Source organism: Erinaceus europaeus, chromosome 12 (assembly GCF_950295315.1).
Source record: "Erinaceus europaeus chromosome 12, mEriEur2.1, whole genome shotgun sequence".
Taxonomy (NCBI): domain Eukaryota; kingdom Metazoa; phylum Chordata; class Mammalia; order Eulipotyphla; family Erinaceidae; genus Erinaceus; species Erinaceus europaeus.
The window spans coordinates 78,472,795-78,494,372 of NC_080173.1; the positions used below are offsets into that span (position 1 = coordinate 78,472,795).

General features: G+C 48.1%; 1 protein-coding gene across 8 annotated transcripts in view; it reads left to right on the forward strand.

The window, feature by feature from the left end:
* Positions 1-21,578, forward strand: part of ABR (ABR activator of RhoGEF and GTPase) — a 253,021-nt gene that overhangs the window by 125,571 nt on the left and 105,872 nt on the right. Inside the window, exon 1 of one of the 8 annotated variants that reach the window (XM_060204098.1) lies at positions 14,847-15,567. The exons of 6 other annotated variants lie outside the window; for them this stretch is intronic. In XM_060204098.1, the coding sequence (XP_060060081.1) occupies positions 15,433-15,567 (135 nt within the window). In that variant the 5' untranslated portion in view covers positions 14,847-15,432. Of the gene's footprint in view, positions 1-14,846; positions 15,568-21,578 lie in introns of those variants that run through there. One more of the 8 variants, XM_007520424.3, reaches the window with a different exon arrangement.

The window sequence follows — 21,578 nt, forward strand, 5'->3', positions numbered from 1 at the left end:
ATGGAGCTCGAGAAGTCCCATGACCTGCCATCAGCAAGGTGGATCAGGGAGCTAGTATATACTCCCATGAGAATCTGCGGGCCGAGGGGCTAGGTGAGCCAGTGGTGTAAGGCTCAGTCTGAAAGCCAGCAGGCTCAAGAACCAATAAGAGCTGACGTTAGATGGCAGGACAGGTCTGTGTCCAGCGAAACAGCAGGCAGGCTGAGTTTGCACGTAGTCTTTTTGTTCGATACAGGTCTTCAAGCGATTAGATGTGGCCCACCCACATTGGGAAAGACAATGCACTCCACCTACCAATTCAAATGTCAGGCTCTTCTAGAAACACCCTCACAGGCACACCTTGAATAATGTTTGGCCAAGTGGACCCCATGGCCCAATCTAGTGGGTACATAAAGTCAGCTATCTCAGTCTTACTCTCCCAGCAACCCAGAGAATGGAATGAAGGTTTTTTTTTTGCCTCCAGGGTTATTGCTGGGGCTCAGTGCCTGCACCATGAATCCACTGCTCCTGGAGGCCATTTTCCCCCCCCTTTTGTTGCCCTTGTTGTGGTTATTATTGTTATTGTTGATGTCGTTCATAGTTGGATAGGACAGAGAGAAATGGAGAGAGGAGGGGAAGACAGAGAGGGGGAGAGAAAGATAGACACCTGCAGGCCTTCTTCACTGCCTGTGAAGCTACTCCCCTGCAGGTGGGGAACCAGGGGCTCAAACCGGGATCCTTCTGCTGGTTCTTGCGCTTTGCTTCACATGTGCTTAACCTGCTGCGCTACCACCCGACCCCTGGAATGAAGATTTTTATAGGTGAACATTTACTACTCTTTAGCTGTGAGATATGGATGGGTGTCATAACCTCTCTGAGCCTCATTTTCCCCATCCCCATCTCTTAGTAGGACTAACCACCTGAAGGGCTGTCAAGAGAACAGCTGACAGTAGCTCAGGTGAGGCCTACAGCATTGTGTTTGGTTCAGCATAGGAACCCAATCCATGGCGTAAGGCAGGGCTCATAAAGACTTTTTTTTTAATTTTTTGGTTTTTTTTCTCCTTTTGTTGCCCTTGTTGTTTTATTGTTGTTGTAGTTATTATTGTTGTTGTTATTGATGTCATCATTGTTGCATAGGACAGAAAGAAATGGAGAGAGGAGGGGATGATAGAGAGGGGGAGAGAAAGATAGACACCTGCAGACCTGCTTCACCACCTGTGTAGACACCCCCCTGTAGGTGGGGAGCTGGAGGCTCGAACCGGGACCCTTACATAAAGGCATTTCTCACCAACGTTTAGAGGGGTAGAGTGCCAGTAGTTTTGCAGGAGTCCAGTTAAACAAATGTTCAGTATTTGTGGACAAGTACTGGATCTGCTTTCTTAAGAAGAAAGTCACCTTACCCAGTCAGCCATTTCTCCAGCCCTGAATATGCTTGAGCACCCTCTTTCCTGAGTTTGGATTGGCCCCACCAGATCTAATAGCCCTGCTGAAACATTGATAGGATATAGTCTTCACTCTCCAACACATCTCCAGAAGCCTTGCTCTGCTGCTGCTCTGAGGTTATGCCCCCACACAGCTGACAGGGAAGCGAAAGCCCTGCCCTGCACACCCCTCAGCTCTCCAGTTCCAGCTGGGGACAGCACTCTCACAGGGCCAGGACACAGTTCAGTTCAAGGCATCTCATTTCCCCCAGAGAAAGAAGGGCAGGGATTCTCAGTCTCAACTGACAAGTAGGATCACATGTTCCTCCCTGTGTCCCTCTTGGAAGGCACAGTCTATAGAAGCCACAAGGCAAAGAGAAGATCTGGTTGTTGGCTCAGCTCTGTCACATTGTAGCTGTGACCTGAAGGCTGCCACTTACCCTCTCTGAGTTCAGTTTGCTCACCTGTAAACACAGACTTCTCCTCCCTCCTTGCCTCACATATCTGTCATTAGGCTACCATGAGACAGTGTTAGGCAGAGCGCTTCATATAGTCTAGAGCCTGCCTTCCAGTTCTGGAGAGTGTCAGGAGCAGGGTTTGACTTCTGGGATGGGCCAGGTGATTCTTTGTTGTAATGAGCTGGCCTCCAAGCACACTGTCAGTTGTTTAATCTCTGTACCCTTAGCCTCTGTCCACTAGATGCCAGCAACAGAGTCCCCAGAGGAAGGGTCATTTGATCTGGAGTGTGGCATTCATTGTTCAATGTCAAAATTCTGTCTGTAGTACCTAGTTGTCCCATTTAAGGCTCACCATAATGCTGGAAGGTAGGTTCAGTAGTCATCTTTATTTTACAATTGAGAACTGAGCTTCTGAGATATGTCATTTGCTCAAGACCATGAAGCTGGAGATTTAAACTTGGGTCTTTGTGATGCTGGGACCTGTGCAGTGCTGCCTGGTCTGCTCAGATGCCGCCCCTCTTACATGGTTCTTACAGGGAGCCCTTTGGTGTTTGGGGAGTGTGCATTTAGTTACTTCTGGGGCACTTATGCCTGTGAGATAGGGAGCCTCATGCCCTGGACATCTCTATGGCTCTGCCAGTTGCTGTGAGCACCTCAGGCTACCCGCCTGATGTTTATGGAACTGAACCAGTGGTGCTGGGATGACCGAGAAGATGCAGTGTGGAGGGATGATGCTGAAACACATCAGTGCCCCCCTTCTCTTCCTTAGTCCCTTTGTGGGTTTGGGGCTTAGCACTTGAGGTTGCAAAATAAGGAAGCTGCTTCTAGGTGAACACAGAGATGGTGCAGAGAGTCAGGGGCATCTAAACTCTTGGCCCAGGCTGCTCCCTTTGGACAACAGGCAGCATAGGAGGAGGACTAGTTTGTGTGCAGTTGTGGACGTCTATGGGTTTTATGCCCTGCAAGCTTTTCTGGCTGACAGTGGCAGCAAGAGCTAATAGGGGAATAGGAGAGTGTTTTCCTCAAATTGTCAACCTCATTTCTCCCTTTCTGGCTCTTTGGTTCCCGCTGCAAAAAGAGATTAATTAGCCACTTACACATTCCAGGAGCTGTGGTGGGAGCTGAAAACTCTCCTTGTCATCTAAATCCTCCAACCAGGGGGAAAATCCTGCTCCTCCATAGGTGAAGAAGCTAGGGTGGGGGGTGGGCTCTCTGACCTTTTGAGTTGAGAAGGGAGTTAGTAGTGCTCTTAATTATGACCACCTCCATAGCCAGCCTCCCCTCTCTTCCCCACACCTGGCGGGAGATTGGCTTCCCTGACTAGCCACATGCTTCCCCAGAGTTCTCACATCCTGTCTGGACTCACCAGCCCCCTGCTAGTGTGCTGAGATCCTAGTTCATGCATGCATTTCCCACATGCAGTAAGGCAGCTTCCAAAGTTAAATTTATTAACTGAAGGCTTGCTCATCTGTTGCAAGTCCCAGGCACTGGGGGCATGAGGTTAAGCCTGACTAGGCCCATTCTTTGCCTTTGAGACACTGGAGTCTCTGAGGATGGGACAGGGATCAAGCTGACTCACTTAATCACACCAACAGGTATTAAATCCCCTCTCAAACAAGTGCTGTGACAGTCGCTGAGAATATCCTCATTTTGCCTTGAAGTATTTGCGCACACAGAGCTGAGCCACCAGGGGGCAGAGGCTGGCCTGCAACTGGACTTGGTGCTCTCCATCAGCTGACAGGTTTTACTTTCCATCCCTTTCACCTAGTTTCTCCACTAGTGGACACAAGTGAGACCAAAGTGCCTCTGTATCAGAAACCCAAAGCATCTTTCCATCTCTCTCTCTCCTCTCTCTCTCTCTCTCTCTCTCTCTTTTCCTTATTGCTGGGGCTCAGTGCCTGCACTAAGAATCCACTGCTCCTGGCGGCCAGTTTTTTCCCCGTTGTTGTTATTGTTGCTGTTATTGTTGGTGGTGCTGTTGTTGTTGTTGGATAGGACAGAGAGAAATCGAGAGAGGAGGGGAAGACAGAGAAGACGAGAGAAAGATAGACACCTGCTTCACCGCTTGTAAATCGAGTCCTAGCACTTCGCATTATGTGCGCTTAACATGGTGCTCTACCGTCCAACCCCCCCAAAAAAAAAACATTTTTCTTTAACATGGACCATGCATGCTCCTGCCAGCCTTCCACCTTCAGGATTAAGAAGGGGTTACTTCTCTCTGTAAGGCCACACAGACCCTTCATGCTCCTGTCTATATTGCAGGAAGAAGAGAGAAGAGAAACACTGCCTTAACTTTTGCTAACTGCCCTTGCAAACAGTCCTATCTTAGAGTGCTCTTTAAATATGAACCTAATATTGCACCAAAGTAAAGGACTCTGGGGCGGGTTCAGTCCTGGAACATGATGGCAGAGGACCTAGAATGGGTTAGCTTGTTATGTGGAAGACTGAGAAATGTTACACATGTACAAACTATTGTATTTTACTGTCCACTGTAAACCATTAATCTCTCCAATAAAGAAAATAAATAAATAAATAAATAAATAAATAAATAAATACGAGCCTAAAGTGCAAAGAGATAACATAACCTACCAAAAGGCCCATGGCTCGTCAGTATTGGGAGGGGAATCTTAATACTTGCCACCTCTGCTTTCCGCTGCCTCCCAAGAAAGTGTGCCTCAGTGTCTATGTCTTACCTCTTTGTGACTCTGTGACTTTGGGTAACCTGCAGAGTCTGTCCCCTTGGACATATATGAAGATAAAAATCTCTGTCTAGTGGGGGCTGGGCAGTGGTCCAGCGGGTTAAGCGCACATGGTGCAAACCACAAGGACTGGCCTGAGGATCTCAGTTCGAGCCCCCAGCTCCCCACCTGCGGTGGGGGGGGGAGTCACTTCACAAGCAGTGAAGCAGGTCTGCAGGTGTCTATCTTTGTCTCCTCCTCTCTGTCTTCCCCTCCTCTCTTGATTTCTCTCTGTCCTGTCCAACAACAATGGCAACAAAATGGGGGGGGGGGGAAGATCTCTGTCTAGCAGGGGTGCTTTCAAGAACAAACACCACAGTCATGAAAATGCCTAGTGTTGGGCAGAGGTAGATAGCATAATGATTATGCAAAGATACTCTCATGCCTAAGGCCCAAAAGTTACAGGTTTAATGCCCCACACCACCATAAGCCAGAGCTGAGCAGTACTCCGGAGTAAAAAATAAAATAAAGGGGGCTGGGTGGTAGCACAACAGGGTAAGTGCACATGGTGCAAAGTGCAAGGACCGGCATAAGAATCCCGATGCGAGCCCCCAGCTCCCCACTGCAGGGAGACTGCTTCACAGGTGGTGAAGCAGGTCTGCAGGTGTCTATCTTTCTCTCCTCCTCTCTGTCTTCCTTCCCCTCCTCTCTCGATTTCTCTCTGTCATATACAACAATGAGAGAAATAACAATAATGACAACAGTAACAACAATGATAAACAACAAGAGCAACAAAAGGGGAAAAAGTAGCCTCCAGGAGCAGTAAATTTGTAGTGCAGGCACTGAGCCCCAGCAATAACCCTGGAGGCAAAAAAAAAAAAGATAAAAAAATAAAATAAAATAAATGCCTAGTGTTGTCCACAGAAGACCCAGTCCTAAAGTGGTAAATTATTTCAATTCTCTCCCAGTATGTGAACCTATTCTCCTTTTTGACTCATTTATTTTTTGAATTTTATTATAATTTATTTATTTTGGATAGAGACAGAAATTGAGAAGGGAGGGGGAGATGAAGAGGGAGAGAGACACCTGCAGCACTGCTGTAGCATCCCCTACAGGTGGGGATGTGGGGGGGGGTTACTTGAACTTAAGTCCTTGTGCATTATAGCATATGCACTCATCAGATATGCCATCACCCACCCCCGCCACACCACACCCCTATTATTAACTTGAGAGAATCAGAGCATCATGTAGTACCAGGGGTTTAACTTGTTACCTCTAGTTTAAGAATACAGTGCCTTGCCCACTGACCTATACACTGCCAGGTGTCTAACCACAGTTCCCTTGGCCTCTGTCCACTAGATGCTAGCAGCAGAGTCCCCTAAGGGAGCATTGTTGGATCTGGAATGGGGCATTATGAGATTGTGGAGGAAACTTCCAGATGAGGAAGTCTAGCTAACAACACAGCTTGGAGCTGAGCAAAATGCTGGACAGTGACCACCAAAAATATATCCAAACACTCTTCCGGGAAACAGACTCTCCCCTGGTTGAGAGCCACTGACCTTGAAGGAGGTTAGAAACATGAATGCCTAGGAGTATGGGTGGGGGCAGGGACATCTAGCATTTACTAAGTGAGATAAAAAAATAAATAAATAAGTAGGTGCTCAGTAAAGGCTGAGAGAGTGAAAACTGACTCCAGGAGGTTTACAGGGCAGGCAGGTGAGGGCCTTCCAGCGAAGATAAGACAAGGTGTCCAGACTGGATGGGTGACTCCTGTGAAACCAGTTCTATGTTGCTGGGCCCTAGGGCTAAGAGGAAGCCAACAGCCCCACAACCTAGGGGACCTCTGCTAGGGAGGTTGCTGAGGCTGACCTGAGAGAGACTGCGTGCTCTGTGCCCTTTGACATGCTCTGCATTTAATTGTTGTGAAAATATTACCCAATTAAAATGTAAGAAAATGTTTTGCTGTTGTTGTCCTGGAAATATAGAGGATGAGGATAGAGTTACCAGTAGGTAAGATTTGAGTCAAAAGCCAGTCAGATAGCTCCAGATAGGGTGCATGCCTTTTGTACTCATGGCCCTGGTTCGAGCCCCAGCACTTCATGGAAGCTGCTGTGATACTAACAGAAACTCCGGTGCTGTGATCTCTCTCTCTCTCTCTCTCTCTCTCTCTCTCTGTGTGTGTGTGTGTGAAAATCTGAATGAAAAAGTGGCCCAGAAACAGTGAAATCCTGCAAGGTTCCAACTCTGGGGGAAAAAAAGAATATATTTGATTAAATATTGAAATAGAATTTCAAGAATTATTATGCAGCACTAGGATGGGTGATAGTTTCCAGTCTTTGGAAGGAGTCAAGCTGAGGCTGGTGACTGAAAGCAGAGGTTAGTCCTTCACTGGCAGAACTATGTGAGCTACTTTTAGCCCTTGGGAGCCCCATCATCTGCCCAGTGTCCATCCATAGGAACCCTTCACTCAACTTTATCATGGGAAATCCCTTGTCTTCTGTAAACATTGGCTTGGTTGGAAAAGGTGTAGGTAAGGCAACCCTAATGTCTGTCCCACACCCCACCCCACCACCAAAGAAGAATCCATACTGAGGGTTTAACAGACCTTACTGCAACTCTAGTGTTGATACTCTTAACTATCCTCATTTTACAGATGAAAAAACTGAAGTTCAGGGAGTGTAAATGACATGTCTGAGATCACCCCAGCTAGCAAGAAGCAGAGCTAAGGTTCAAATCCAAAATCCAGGGGAATTGTTGACTTTAAGAAAAAAAATATATTTATTTATTTTACCAGAGCACTAATTTCTGGTTTATTCTGCTGTATGTGGGGGGGATGGGGGGGGTTGAACTTGGGGCCTTTGGTGCCTCAGGCATACAAGGCTTTTTGCATCAGCATGATGCTGTCTCCCCAGGAAATAGCACCACCCTCTGGCTCATATCCAACATTTACTTTATATGATTAGACTTTTAAAAAAAATTTCTTTATTGGGGAATTAATGTTTTACATTCAACAGTAAATACAATAGTTTGTACATGCATGACATTCCCCAGTTTCCCATATAACAATACAACTCCCACTAGGTCCTCTGTCATCCTTCTTGGACCTGTATTCTCTCCCCTACCCACCCCAGAGTCTTTTACTTTGGTGCAATACACCAATTCCAGTTCTGACTCTACTTGTGTTTTCTCTTCTGATCTTGTTTTTCAACTTCTGCCTGAGCGTGAGATCATCCCACATTCATCCTTCTGTTTCTGACTTATTTCACTTAACATGACTTTTTAAGGTCCATCCAAGAACGGCTGAAAACAGTGAAGTCAGCATTTTTTATAGCTGAGTAGTATTCCATTGTGTATATATACCACAACTTGCTCAGCCTCTCATCTGTTGTTGGACACATGGGTTGCTTCCAGGTTTTGGCTATTACAAATTGTGCTGCTAAGAACATATGTGCACACAGATCTTTTTGGATGGGTATGTTGGGTTCCTTAGGATATATCCCCAAGAGAGGAATTGCAGGATCATAGGGTAGGTCCATTTCTAGCCTTCTGAGAGTCCCCCAGACTGTTCTCCACAGAGGTTGGACCAATTGACATTCCCACCAGCAGGGCAAGAGGGTTCCTTTGACCCCACAACCTCTCCAGCATTTGCTGCTGCTACATTTTCTGATGTATGACATTCTTACAGGAGTGAAGTGGTATCTCATGTTGTCTTTATTTGCATTCCTCTGACAGTCAGAGACTTGGAGCATTTTTCATGCGTTTCTCAGCCTTTTGGGTCTCTTCTGTGGTGAATATTCTGTCCATGTCCTCTCCCCATTTTTGGATGGGGTCATTTGTTTTCTTGTTATTGAGTTTGGCAAGCTCTTATTTATTTTGATTATTAGCCTCTTGTCTGATGTATGGCATGTAAAGATCTTCTCCCATTCTGTGAGGGGTCTCTTGGTTTGGGTAGTGGTTTCTTTTGCTGTGCAGAAGCTTTTTAATTGGATGTAGTCCCATGGGTTTATGCTTGCCTTAGTCTTCTTTGTAATTGGATTTGTTTCATTGAAGATGTCTTTAAAATTTATGCAGAAAAGAGTCCTGCCAATATTTTCCTCTAAGTATCTGATAGTTTGTGGTCTAACATCCAAGTCCTTGATCCACTTGGAATTTACTTTTGTATTTTGTGAAATATAGTGGTTCAGTTTCATTCTTCTGCATGTTTCAACCCATTTTTTCCAACACCATTTGTTGAAGAGACTCTGCTTTTCCCATTTAATAGTCTGGGCACCTTTGTCAAAGATTAGGTGTCCATAGGTGTGGGGGCTTACTTCTGGGCTCTCAGTTCTATTCCACTGGTCAGTGTGTCTATTCATGTTCCAGTACCAAGCAGTTTTGATGACAATGGCCCTATAGTGCAATTTGAGATCTGGGAGTGTGATGCCTCCGGGTCTGTTCTTTCTTCTCAAGATTGTTTTGGCAATTCTAGGTCTTTTCTGGTTCCAGATAAACATTTGTAGCATTTGTTCTATTCTCCTAAAAAATGTGGTAGGGATATGATTAGACTATTAAGTGTGGTGACTTACATTGTTGCAAAGAAAGGGAGGGCAGAGGGAGTTGATGAATCTGATTGTATCTGCAGCTGTAACTCACCCCACCCACCTCTGACAGAAACATCTTGGGATCAATTCTCTTTGGCCAAGAGTCTCCTGAGCTCCAGAAAAACCTGTAGGTGGAGCTTGAACTTTAGCCAAGAAAGTTGAGAAAAGCCAGGCTTGAGTAGAGAGGAAGGGGCTTCAAGCCAAGGATAAGGTCTGGAGGTGAGAGTATATGTGGTTCTTTCAGGTGTGTGTTGAGGTGAGGGTGGGAGCAGTAAAAAACAAGATATCGTCAGTAGTTTGATCAGGTTAAATCATCAACAAGGACCCCCCCTGTTTGGGCTGACTTGGTGACTTCCTGATGGGCACAGAGTGAGCAATGCTGTAGAAAGAGGAATCTGATGTCAGTGGGAGGGATGCATTGGAGAATGATCATACCACTCCCTGCTTGAAATCCTTCAGTGCCTTCTCTCTTCCTTGTGGTAAAAATCAATCCTTAGTGACGCTGTCAAGACCTTGCCTGACTGCCCAACCACTTCATCTCTGCCTACCTCCACAACCTGCTTTGCAGCCCGCCACCAGGAATGTGAACTCCACCAGGAACAGTTTCAGTCCTATAACAAAATGATTGCTTGTGGCAAACTCCAGCACCTACAACAGTGCCTGGGACATAGCAGCTTCTCTGGAAATATTGGTTGAGTGAATAAACACAGATGCCTGACTCCCAAGTCCCACTATTATAGATAATCCCTCTTCATTTTTAGGTCAAGTTTTTAATGTTACCTCTTCCAGAGAACCATCCATAACTCCCCCTTTGCTATGTCAGAAATGCCTGGGTTAGGGTTGGGAAGAAAATCTAATTGTTATGCAAGAAGACTTTTAGGCCTGAGATTCTAGAGTTTCAGGCTCAGTCTCCAGCACCACCATAAGCCAGAGCTGAGCAGTGCTCACCTAAGAGAAAGAAATGCCTGGCTTTGTTTGTTTGTGTTTCATCACCGGGGCTTTACTAGCCTAGGTTGACTTTTTCAGATAGAAAAAAAAGAGGGAGCCGGGTGGTAGTGCAGTGGGTTAAATGCACATGGCATGAAGCACGAGGACCAGCATAAGGATCCCAGTTTGAGCCCCCAGCTCCCCACCTGCAGGGGGGTCGCTTCACAGGCGGTGAAGCAGGTCTGCAGGTGTCTATCTTTCTCTCCCCCTCTCTGTCTTCCCCTCCTCTCTCCATTTCTCTCTGTCCTATCTAACAACAATGACATCAATAACAACAATAGTAACTACAACAATAAAAAACAAGGGCAACAAAAGGGAAAATAAATAAATAAATAAATAAATAAATATAAAGAAAGAAAGGAAGGAAAGAAGAGAGAGAGAGGGAAAGATACCACAGCTCCAAAGCTTCTCCCAGCCTGGTGGGGACTGAGATGGAACCTGGGTCATGGGCATGACAAAGCAGCTGCCCCCTAAGTGCCAGCCTGATAGGTCTGTCTTGTGCCCCTAGATCTCACTCTACTGAGCCCAACTGTAGCTCTTACAACACTTCTTTGTACTTCTTTATTTCCCCTGATTACATCACCAAACATAGATTTATAGATATATATGAACACATTCTGTTAAAAGTGGTTTGTATATTTTTCTATGTGAAAAATATATATTATACACATGTATGTACTTAATCTTGCATGGACCTATACTATTTAATATTGTTACGCAGTTTACTTTTATTATTTTATGTGACAAGTCTTGGCTATTTTGCATATTAGTAATTGAAGATCTGCCTTGTTCTTCATGACTGTATGTTTTACTTTATGGTGCACTGATTCATTTAGCCATTCCTCTTGGTATAAAAGGGCTACTTCTAGTTTTTAATTGGTTTAAACATGTCTGCCATGAACAGCTTTACACAGTTCTGTGTACCCTTGGAGAATTGCTTTTGCATGAAAATGCCTTGAGAACTGCTGAGTCAGAGGATGTGAACATTTAAAATCACAACAAATATTTCCATGTATCATTTCTAGAACAATAAGCCCCATCATTCTGAGATTGTACTCCTCCCTGGGCCCTGCCTTGACTCCCAGTGGTCAGTGTGTCCCTGAGACCATCGGCTCCATGGAGGTAAACATAGTGTCCCATTTGTGCTGTGTTCTGGATGTTATCACTGTGCCTGTGCCCAGCAGGTAATAATAAATCCTTGTTGACTGAGTGTGTAAGAGAAGTAGCATGTGTTGGAAGACTGTGGAGAAGGCCAGTGAGTTTGTGTCTTTGAGAGCGTGGGTTTGGTGAATATCAGAAATCTCAGTCTATACCCCTTGCCCATAGGGAAGTTGGTACTCCTCCATGGTGAGGCTCCAGCCCACTTCTCCAAAGTCACTGCCTGCTACTTTTCTCTTCTGTTCTTTCAGCTGTGCTTCTCAGGGTTCTTTATAAGCCTTTTCCTCTTTGACCTTCCTCCCTTTGCCTTGACAGCCTTTCTCTTTTCAATAAGCTGCCCCATGCACTCTCCCATGCAGGGTTAGGGCCCTTGTCCTGTTCCCACTGTGTTGCTCAAGGGCCCAGCACCTTCTGTAGGTTGAAAGCACTCCAGTGACAAGGACAGTGTCTTTCAGATTTGTATGTTTATGTCCTTCTGGGTGGAGATGAACAAAAGCATGAACAGGTATATGGACAGGCAGGATCAAGTGTCCAGTGGAATATTACTGTGATCATTGCAGGTATGGGATGTCGTAAGCCTTTTTAGGGTTTGGACTTTGGCTGACGAAAAGAAGGAAGAACCAGAGGGACTTTGCTAAAAGGGATGTGGAGCCTGAGGGAAGACAGAGTCGCAAGTTGGCATTGCTACCAACAGAATTGAAGAAGCTGGTTTGGGGGAGGGAGAGGGCCATTGGATCTGGAGTGGAGGGACACTAGGTGGGACTTCCAGATGAGCAAGTCCAGCTGCCAGGACAGCTTGGAGCTAAACACAATGCCAGAGCCATAGTTGATGACCGGCTGTCTATCCTTAGAGAGAGAGAGAATGGATGGACACTAGAGAGGCTTGAGTCTGGATCCTGGGTAGGTGGCTCCATATTTAGAAAATAGAAGAAAAAGAAGGATCAGAGCGGTTCAAACTAGCTGGTGGGGTCATGGGAGCCAAGAGATTTTGCAAAGTCCAGAGGCCAAAGAGTAGGAGAGGTCAGGTTTTTGTAGGGTCCCTGAACTGGTTTGCTTCTCTGGAGAAGAGAAAATCAGACCCAGGGCTGGCTCTAGAGGGAAGGGAGGGAATACCATGGGACTTGTGAGTCACTTCCCCTCCAGGGAAGGACTGAGGACCTATGAGTAGAGTCTGTGTCCCTGATGGAGATGGAAGGGCATTCTGGTTACTCATGGAATTTGTAGCCAGCTGGAGTTGGGTAAGGGTGGAGATGCCTCTGATATTCAGGGAGCAGCTTTTGTCAGTTTCAGGGTTTGGAGCAGAAGTAGGACCTCGTGCTCCCTCACATGGGGAAAGGACACAGAAGGGGCCCTTGAGGTTTTAGATTCTTCAGCCATGCCGCCGCTGCCTGATTGTCTGGACAGTGAGAGTGGCCCGGGCCTTGCCCTCAGAGACCATGGGGCGGAGACAGGAACTGTGGCACAAAGCCCTGAGCTGGCACACTTGTACCCAGGGGAGTGCCAGGCCTGGTTGTTCCCAAGCCCTGGGAACAGCCTCACCCTCCCAAACCAAATGAGGATTTGTGGCTGAAAGGGTCCTTCAGCTGTGTCCTGGCTATTTATAACCCTGCCAGGGCAGGATCATGGAAAAATCAGGGTCTGAGAGAGAGGGCAGAAACCCTGGTAGAGTAGGTCCCTGAATGGGACTTGTGAGCACCAAGGCCTCAGAGAGCCTCCTTCAAATCCCTAGGCCTGTAAGCTTGAGCTGTGGTGAAAGGGCAGTGGAGCCTGTGGCCAGTGAGGATAGGCCCTTAGCTCTAGCAAAATGGCACAGAGCCCCCTCTGAGGCCTAGAACTTCCACGGTCTTGGGGAAGGTGGTGGGAGGAGTTGGAATATAGGATCATCTCCATTTTTCTTTACTCCACTCCTTCTCACTTCAGCCTCCTTGGAGATTCAGCCAAGAGCACTGTTCTCCGTTGAGGTGCCCCACGGAAGGGGGTGGGACTGGATGGTTCATGGCTAACCCCCAGTTTCCAAATGAATTTCAAAGAATTTGACTTGGGAGTTAAGCGCAGGTGGCTCAAAGAAGTTGACTTGACGTCCTGTTGCCCGTGACCTGGGGTGTGACATGTGCATAAGGAGTCTGGTGGCCTCTCTGACTTCATGCCACCAAGAGCCACACTGACTTGCCCTGACAACAGTGAATTGGGAGAGAAGCTTCTGAGCTGAAAACATGAGGGGGAGGTCTCTGGCTAGAGATAAAGTTGGGGGGAGGCTAGGTAAAAGATTAGCGGGCTAGCTTGAGTAGAGATGGAACTTCAAGGCTCACCATCCAGAATCCTGAAGCCACCTGGTTGGTGACATCTGTTATACAGATTGGTAAAGATTAGGGTTGAGTTTATAGTGTGTGAAGCCGAATTTGATTCCAAGATACCAGAGCCAATAGGGAAATGGGACAGAAGAGGTATTTCATGGAACCTGCTTACTCTCTCCCAGAACTCCCAACCTTCCCTCCAAGATATCAGCAGCAAGAAAAAAGGTAACAATCCGCCTCTGGGCATAATAAGGTACACAGATGTATTTTGTTTGGACTGGACCAGGTGTTATTTTTTTAATGAAATTTACTTGATTTTTTTTTTTTATCAGAACACTACTCAGCTCTGGCTTATGGTAGTGTAGGGAACTGAACCAGCTACCTCAGAGTCTTGGGCTTGAAAGCCTTTTTGCATAACCATTATGTTACACACATACACACCACATTTGCCATTTTTTAAAATATTTATTTATGAGAGAGAGGGCCAGAGAGCACATACAACTCAGAGGTCTCATGCTTGATGATCCAGTGCTTTATCCTCTGAACCACCTCCCAGGCCTTGATTTACCATCATTTTAGATGTTCAGCTGAGGAGGTGACTCAGTGAGTACAGGATTTGCATGCATGAGACCCTGGGTTAGTATTGCAGATGCCAGAACAGGACTCAATCTCTTTCTTCCTCCTTTATAAGCAAATTAATCTTTAAAAGTAAGAGATTTAACCTAACAATCCTGATGTCTAGCTTCCCCTGACCAAGTGGAGGTGGGGTAGCTTTAAACCTCTATTGCCCTTTAAATGTGGAAGAAGCTCCTTGAAGGTGGTATAGCCAGGCTGAGCAGCCACCTGACAGTAGATGTGGCCATCTACTGCAAACCCTGACTGACACGTCCTTCTCTGGTGGGGAAGCCAGTCAGACCTTTGCACAAAGCCTTGTGCCCCCAACTATGGTGGGGATGGAAACTGTGGCTTCTCACCAGGTGCTGTGTGAAAGCCTGCAGCGGAGATGAGAAGGGGACTCCTGCTTGTGGTGACCCCTGGCTACTCTTCCTAGAGTCGCCTAGAGGCTGTGCTGGCAGCTGCTCCCGCGCTCCTCCCCCCCCCCCCCCCCCCCCCCCCCCCCGGCCTGCTCCAGCTCCAGCTCCAGCTCCTGCTCACCCGGGCCCTGGTGAGGGGCCGTAAATAAAGCCTGTCTCACGGAAGCAGACCTCCCCCCGCGCCCGGCCGGTCTGCGGCCTCCTGGCCCCTCCTCCGCGCTCCAACTGCCTCCGCCAGCCTGCTTGCCCGGTGACCACAGAGAGGGAACGGCTCCACCTCACAAGTCTTGAAGTGCATTTCCTGTGTATTAATAGCAAACGCAAACCTCGGACTCCCGAAAGGGCGGGATCTGCGGCCCCGCGGCAGCGGCGGGGCGCCGGGACGGTGCCGCGGAGCGGTGGCCCAGGGAGCGCGGGGCCCCGCCTGCGCCCGGGCCAGCGCGCACGACGAGCGGGCGGGCTGGGCCGCGGCGGGCGCGGGGCACCTCCTCCTGCCCGGCCTGCGGGCCCGCGCCTCGCTGCGCTGACAGCTCGGATCGCGAGCGGCAGCGGCGGCGGCGATCAGCGCGGAGGCAGCCAGGCCCGCGGGGCTGCGCTGCAGGACCCGCTTCCCCTTTCTCAGGGCGGGGACGCGCGCGCTCAGGAGGGCTGGGACGCGGCGGCAGGAAAAGGTTCATAATGGAGCCTTTCATCGGGAGCCCGTGGCCAGGTGCCAGGCCCGACTCCGGGGAGGCCAGCATGCTGGTTTAGGCCTGCCCTGCACGCTTTTCCCCTCCCTGTCTCCCCGGCGGTGGCTGCTGCGTGGACCCCGCTTCCTGTTTGCCCTCCGCGGCTCCGGCTGCCATGGAAGAGGAAGAGGAGGCAATAGGTTTTCTGGACAAGGTTCTGGAGGATGAAGATGTGTTTCTCCTGGAGGAATGCGAGCTGGGAACTCCGACCAGCCCGGGCTCAGGGTCCCCCTTTCTGGTGGCTGTGAAGGTGGGCATGTGACACGCCCTGGATGCTTGGGGGGGGGGCGGCGGGGGGGGCATGGCGAGCAGCTCGCGACTGCTTTAGCTGTGTGCGGGCAGAAATGGCTGGTGTGTGTGCACGGACCTCATGGCTGAGTGGAAGCACCCCAATCATCTGCCAGGGTTGCAGGGGGCTGAGCAGCTCTGCCACAGGGTGAGGTGCAGTGCAGGCCGCCTCCCCCTGGGCCAGTTGTCTTCAGTGGGAGTGGTTGGTGGCTTTCCCCCAGGCCAGCTGTGCTGGGGGCTTTCTCTGGCAGTGACATGAGTCACCCTGTGGTGGTGAGCACTGGCAGTCAGGGGTGTGAGCCTGCTGTCCTAGAGGAGCTGACTGACTTGAAACCAGGAGACCAGTAGTTCATTGTTTCCATGACAACCATAGGCTCATTACACTCCTGAAGTTCTGGCCTGGAGTCCTTAGTGAGGAGAGCTGGGACTTGGTGGATCCCGGCTAAGGCAGGAGACCATTTGGAAAGATTTAAGAGCCAGAGGTCACTGAGTTTACTTGAAGAAAAAGAATTTGTGTCAGCTATGGAGGTAACAGCTGGCTGGTTTGGAGGCAGGGTCCTCCCAGGTGGGCACAAGCAGGAGGCCAAGAACCTGCTGGACCCCAGCCAATTCACTGTGGGGCTTTGGGGATTCTCTGCAGCAGTGCTCCCATCTTGTTATATCAGTTGCCCTGAAAGTCAAGGAAGTGACTGGTTGCATCTGTCTCCTCCCCCTCTCTCCCCAGGAGCAAGGCTCCCTTTTGAAACCACACTAAGGACTGCCTGAGTTTCACATGACACAACATTCTTTCTCTCACTTGGGTCTGCTTCTTTTTTTTTTTTTTTTTTTTAATTTTTCCTCCTCCAGGGTTATTGCTGGGCTCGGTGCCTGCACCATGAATCCACCGCTCCTGGAGGCCATTTTTGTTGCCCTTGTTGTAGCTTCGTTGTGGTTATTATTATTGTCCTTGTTGACGCAATTCGTTGTTAGATAGGACAGAGAGAAATGGAGAGAGGAGGGGAAGACAGAGAAGGGGAGAGAAAGATAGACACCTGCAGACCTGCTTCACCGCCTGTGAAGCGACTCCCCTGCAGGTGGGGAGCCGGGGGCTCGAACTGGGATCCTTACACTGGTTCCTGCGCTTTGCGCCACATGCACTTAACCCACTGCGCCACCACCCGACCCCCTTGGGTCTGCTTCTAAGAGATCTGACCTGAGTCTTTTGCTCACCATCTCTCTGTTGTGTGGCTTGATAGAAGGGGCAGTGAGAACAGAAAGCAGACAGGCAGCCTGCAGACTACAGGCCTGGCGCATCTGCCAGCCTCCCTGAGGCCTGTCTGTCCAGGAGGCATTGCACCTTGGAGGGCGTGGTACACAGAACACTGCTGGGGCAGGAGTCTGTCTCTGAGCTTCTCTGGTCCTCTTTGTCCTTCTTGTGAGATGGGATCTCAGCCCTGCCCCACCCACCACTGTACTGTGGTTCCTAGGAGGAGCTAATGAAGGTAAAAATAGACTGCAGACCTGTGTGGATGACTGATGTGTGGAGTCTGGGTGGAGCAGGAACTGAAGGCCTGTGTGAGGACTAGAACGGAGGCTGGCAGCGCTAGTTCTCATCTTGCGGAGCACTGGGGCTAGATCATATCTTTTATTAGGCTCCCAAGACCTCACTACCTAAGGTTTGTCGGATCAGTATCTGAGGCAGGAACAGGATGGGGAAAGGTTGTTTATGAACCAAGAGAGTCAACTGGGAGCTTAGTAGTGTGGGTTGTAAGAGGTATGTGAGTACTCCCCTGGAAAGCCCTCCCCAGCACAGATGGGATCTCACTCATTTGCTACCTTATGGAGTCATTCTTCCTCTGGACTCTGGCTTCTACATCTGTCTTAGCCCAGATTTCATCCTGCTTGAAACTCTAGACTTCTATCTCTTCAAATAAGTCTTGCTGCCATTGGGGCCAAGAACCATGATGTATTCATTGCTGAACACTACATAGTGTTTGGTGTATGACTGGTACCCAGTGAATTTGGAAATGAGTGAGGCTTTGTGAGGGCTAGAAAGGATGTGTACCAGGTCTCCAGCCCTGTCCCATTTCAGAGATGTCTAAAGGGGCTGCAGGGGGATGCCAAGGAGGCCTGGACACATATCACTCCTAAAGGTTTCCTTTTCTCAGATCTTTGTGAATGCCTGGCAGAGTCTGTCCCTCTGTCTTACTGCTTTAGTGTTCCTGGACTTGTCTCTAAGGTGGGAGAGGGGGACCTCTCCTGAAAGTGGATAAGCCCAGAACCCCTGTCTAGACCTAAATAACCCTAAGATGCCCTTCCCCAGAATGGGCAGCCTTAACCATCTATAGAGAAAGAAGAGAAACAGAACTACTGCAGAGAGGCAGGAAGAAAGATCATTGATGCACTCAACACTGTCAGATTGCATTCTAAAAGTGCACTGGTGCTGGGGAGGAGATGAGAGGAAAAAGACAAGATCTGCTCTCAGAGAATTCACAGTTCAGGATAAGGGGGCAAGTGCACAGATAACTGCAATAAAAAGAGAACAATGTCAAGGCCATGAGAAGAGTTCTGATAAAGGGTGTCAAATTCAGAGGAGGAGAGACCACTTACACTTGAGTCAGGGCTGGCCTGGGTGTGTACGTACACGTGTGTGCACGTGTGGCTAAGGGTCATTAGAGGGTGTACTCCTCTGCTGGCTGTGGCTGTGTTGGCACATTTCAGCATGGTAGACTTTTCTTGGCAGCTGGTCAGAATCCAAAGCAGTTATTACTGCTGCTATTACTTTACTTCAGGAGTACTTACCTCAAACAGCAGTTGTGTTTCTGAGCATATGTCCAAATGCCAGTCTATAAATCAATCCTATCTTTAGTGTGATTTCCAAGATGCTTTATCTTCCCAGGAGACAGATGCGACGATGACATTGGTTTTCTCAAGAGCTGGAGCTGGGGCCTGCTGTACCATTCAGCCCAGACTTCCTTTGGAAGAGTTAATGATCTATAATCTAGTAATAATACAAGTACTGACAGCAGCATCACCTTCCATTTGTAAAGCGTTGTGTATTTTTGAAAAACTCGTGTATGAGCCTATTGAGAGGTCTGTAAGGCTGATAGGGAGCTTGCATTATAAAAGCTGCTATTTGCAGGAACTCATTTGTCAGGAATAAACCCTGATGCAGATTTACCCTTGGGCTGAATTTTGTGATGCAGATTAACTCTTGGGCTGTATTCTGTGCCAGCTCTTAATAGATTGTTTGAAGCACCTATATTTCTGTTTCACCAGCCTAGTCTCTCCACCATCAATGTGCAGAGACAGTCCTGCCTAGGTCCCTTACTTGGGTTGGTTCCTTAAGTGTGAACCACCTGCATGATGTTTTGGGAGATGATTTTAGGTGTCATTGGATATGGTTTTTGCTCTTTCATGACTTGATATATATTTGAATGCTTATTCAAAACATGACTTGCACTCCTATGCTTTCAGACATGCTTAGGATAAGACTGTGCTTTTAAGAAACAAATTGTTGTGAAGAACAGTACTAAGTAAATAATAGTGTAGGTGGTATGTGAGTAGCAGGGATCATATGAACAATGTTTGAAAACTCCTCTGGACCCCATGGAGTCTGCTTAAAACTCCATGCTGCAGAGAGTCCGGACTAGGGAACCCAAGAGATCCACCACTCTCCCGTGCCTAGTGCTGGAGAAAGGACTGAATGAGGGGGTGTTGCTGCTTTGTCTCTGCTCAGAAAGAAGCCAACTGTTCCAAGGCTGATGTTAAGCATGGACATGAATGCAGGCCCTAGTCCCAGTGCTCCTGAGCAGGCCCTGCTAGGAGCTTCCTGCCCCCAGCAGACAGGTTTTGCCTGTGGGCTGGATTCTGCTATCTGCAAAGCTGCTGGGCTCCGATTGAACTGCCTCAAGCTCTTCTTCTTGTCTTGGAGGAGGTCAAGCACCTGAAGAGATGTGTCTTGGCTTGGCTTATAACCAAATCTTTGGAGGCTTGATTTAATTTCTAAACTCAGTAGGAGGCCAGGCAGAGCTGACTGAGTTTGGCTTGTAGATACTGTCCTTATCAGAGTGACTTGACCTCGTGAGCTCAGGGGCCTCAAGCTGATATGATAGACTCTCAAGCTAGAAGGAGACTGTGTAAAGTGGTGGAGGGGAATGAGCCCCCATGGCTGCATTTCATAAGATTTGCTTAGGGAGGAAGTGAGGACAGTGTCCCTCAAAAAGTAGTTTTCCTGAGCTGGGAGACTAGCAAAGAGGACGGCATAGGTTGTGTAGGTCCCAAGCTCTTTAGAGGTCTTGGCCCAGAGCACCTGTGGGCACTCATGGGCACCTGTGAAGGGCTCTTTGGAGCAGAAGAGACTATCTCCCTCACTTTTGTATTCCCAGTGCCAGGTGCATAATGGAGAATGAATGAATGTATGTTGAAGCTTGGTGTTTTCTGAGGCAGAATAGCCCCCACAAGGCTTGAAGAAACAATGGTGAATTTCCAACCAGTTTTAAACTAGGAATGTTCAGGGTCTGAGGAAAGAAGAAAAGGTAGACTTTAGGGTGGTGGCTGAGCAGCAGGCTCCCTGTGGGTAAGACCCACAGATTGTTTTGTTATACCTTTAAGTACGTCATCATCCCTGCCCCTCCCCCTACACCCCCAGCCAGCTCAAAATTTCAGAGTAAATGTGGTCCAGACTAGGGAATTTGGGGCGTGACTATTTACTGCCTTTTGGGGATTCTTTCAATACTGGATTTGGAAATGGACGCTTTTCTTAAGATGAGGAACTTGCAGAAATGATCTGTCCAAGGACTGACAGGTCTGTGCTGGGCCCAGGGGTGGGGGTTGTATATTATCAGATCTTCCTGCAGGCCTAGTCCAACCACCTCTACAATCAGGCACACGTAGTGCCCCAGGTGACTTCCTCTAGAGGGTTTGCGAGGCCCTAAGGCAGACCTTGGTTGGCAGGGAATAGGAGGCAATGGAGCACTGTAAAGGCACTGAGGTGCCAGCCAATGTGGAGCCCAGCTTCCCATTTATCCAACTAGGGGAACAGCTGGGTCTCTGTGATGTGCAGAAGGACTCCACTGGTTAACTAACATTAAGGTAGTGAAACTAGGGTCTTGCTACAAACTCTGATTCTGTTTCTAGGGAGGTGTGTTGCCTACCTGTGATGCTAGAGCTCCAAGTAGCTCCACTCTGTGTCTCGGGGATGGAGGTGGTGGTAACAGCTTCCAGATTATAGGGTTCCATGAATTAATTCATGGAAAGCACTTTGAACAGTGCCTGGCACATGTGAAGTCATCAGTTAATTACTATTGTCCTTCCCCAAAGCTTTCTCAATACTGGTTTCCTGGTACTGCTGAAACAAAATACCACACATTTTAGTGACTTAAAACAGCACATATTTATTCTCTTACAAGTCTAAAAGGGTCGGCAGGGCTACACTCCTTTTTTGAAATGCTAGAGTAAGTAATCTACTTCCTTACCTTTGCCAGCTTCTAGAGAATCCTGCACTCCTTGGCTCATGGTCCCATCCTCTGTTGCCAGAGGCAATCTGTAGCATTTTTACTCTTGACACCTATCAGTTTCTTCTCTCTGCTGATCACACTGCCTTTCTCTGATCCTTTGCCTCCTTCTCATACCTTGAGATTCAGGCCCATCTGAATCATCATCCCACCTAAAAGTCCTTAATTTAATCATATCTGCAAAAGTTCCTTTTACCATGTAAGGTAATATAGTTACATTTTTAGAGATTGGAGGTGGGGAGGGTTAGATAACATTTCAGCCTTTAGCACAGATCTGCTAAGTGAGTTGCTGATGGAATGGCAAGGATTAAGTCCCTCACCTGGGGAAAGGGTGAGAGTGCCTGTGAGAACATGCCAGATAGGTCACACAGCCCAGGAACGCAGCTCTTCTCAAGGCTGAGGAATTTCTGATTGCTTCATAAACTCTTCCAATCTATTTTAAGGCTGTGCTTTTTTGTTTGTTGATTTGGTTTGGTTT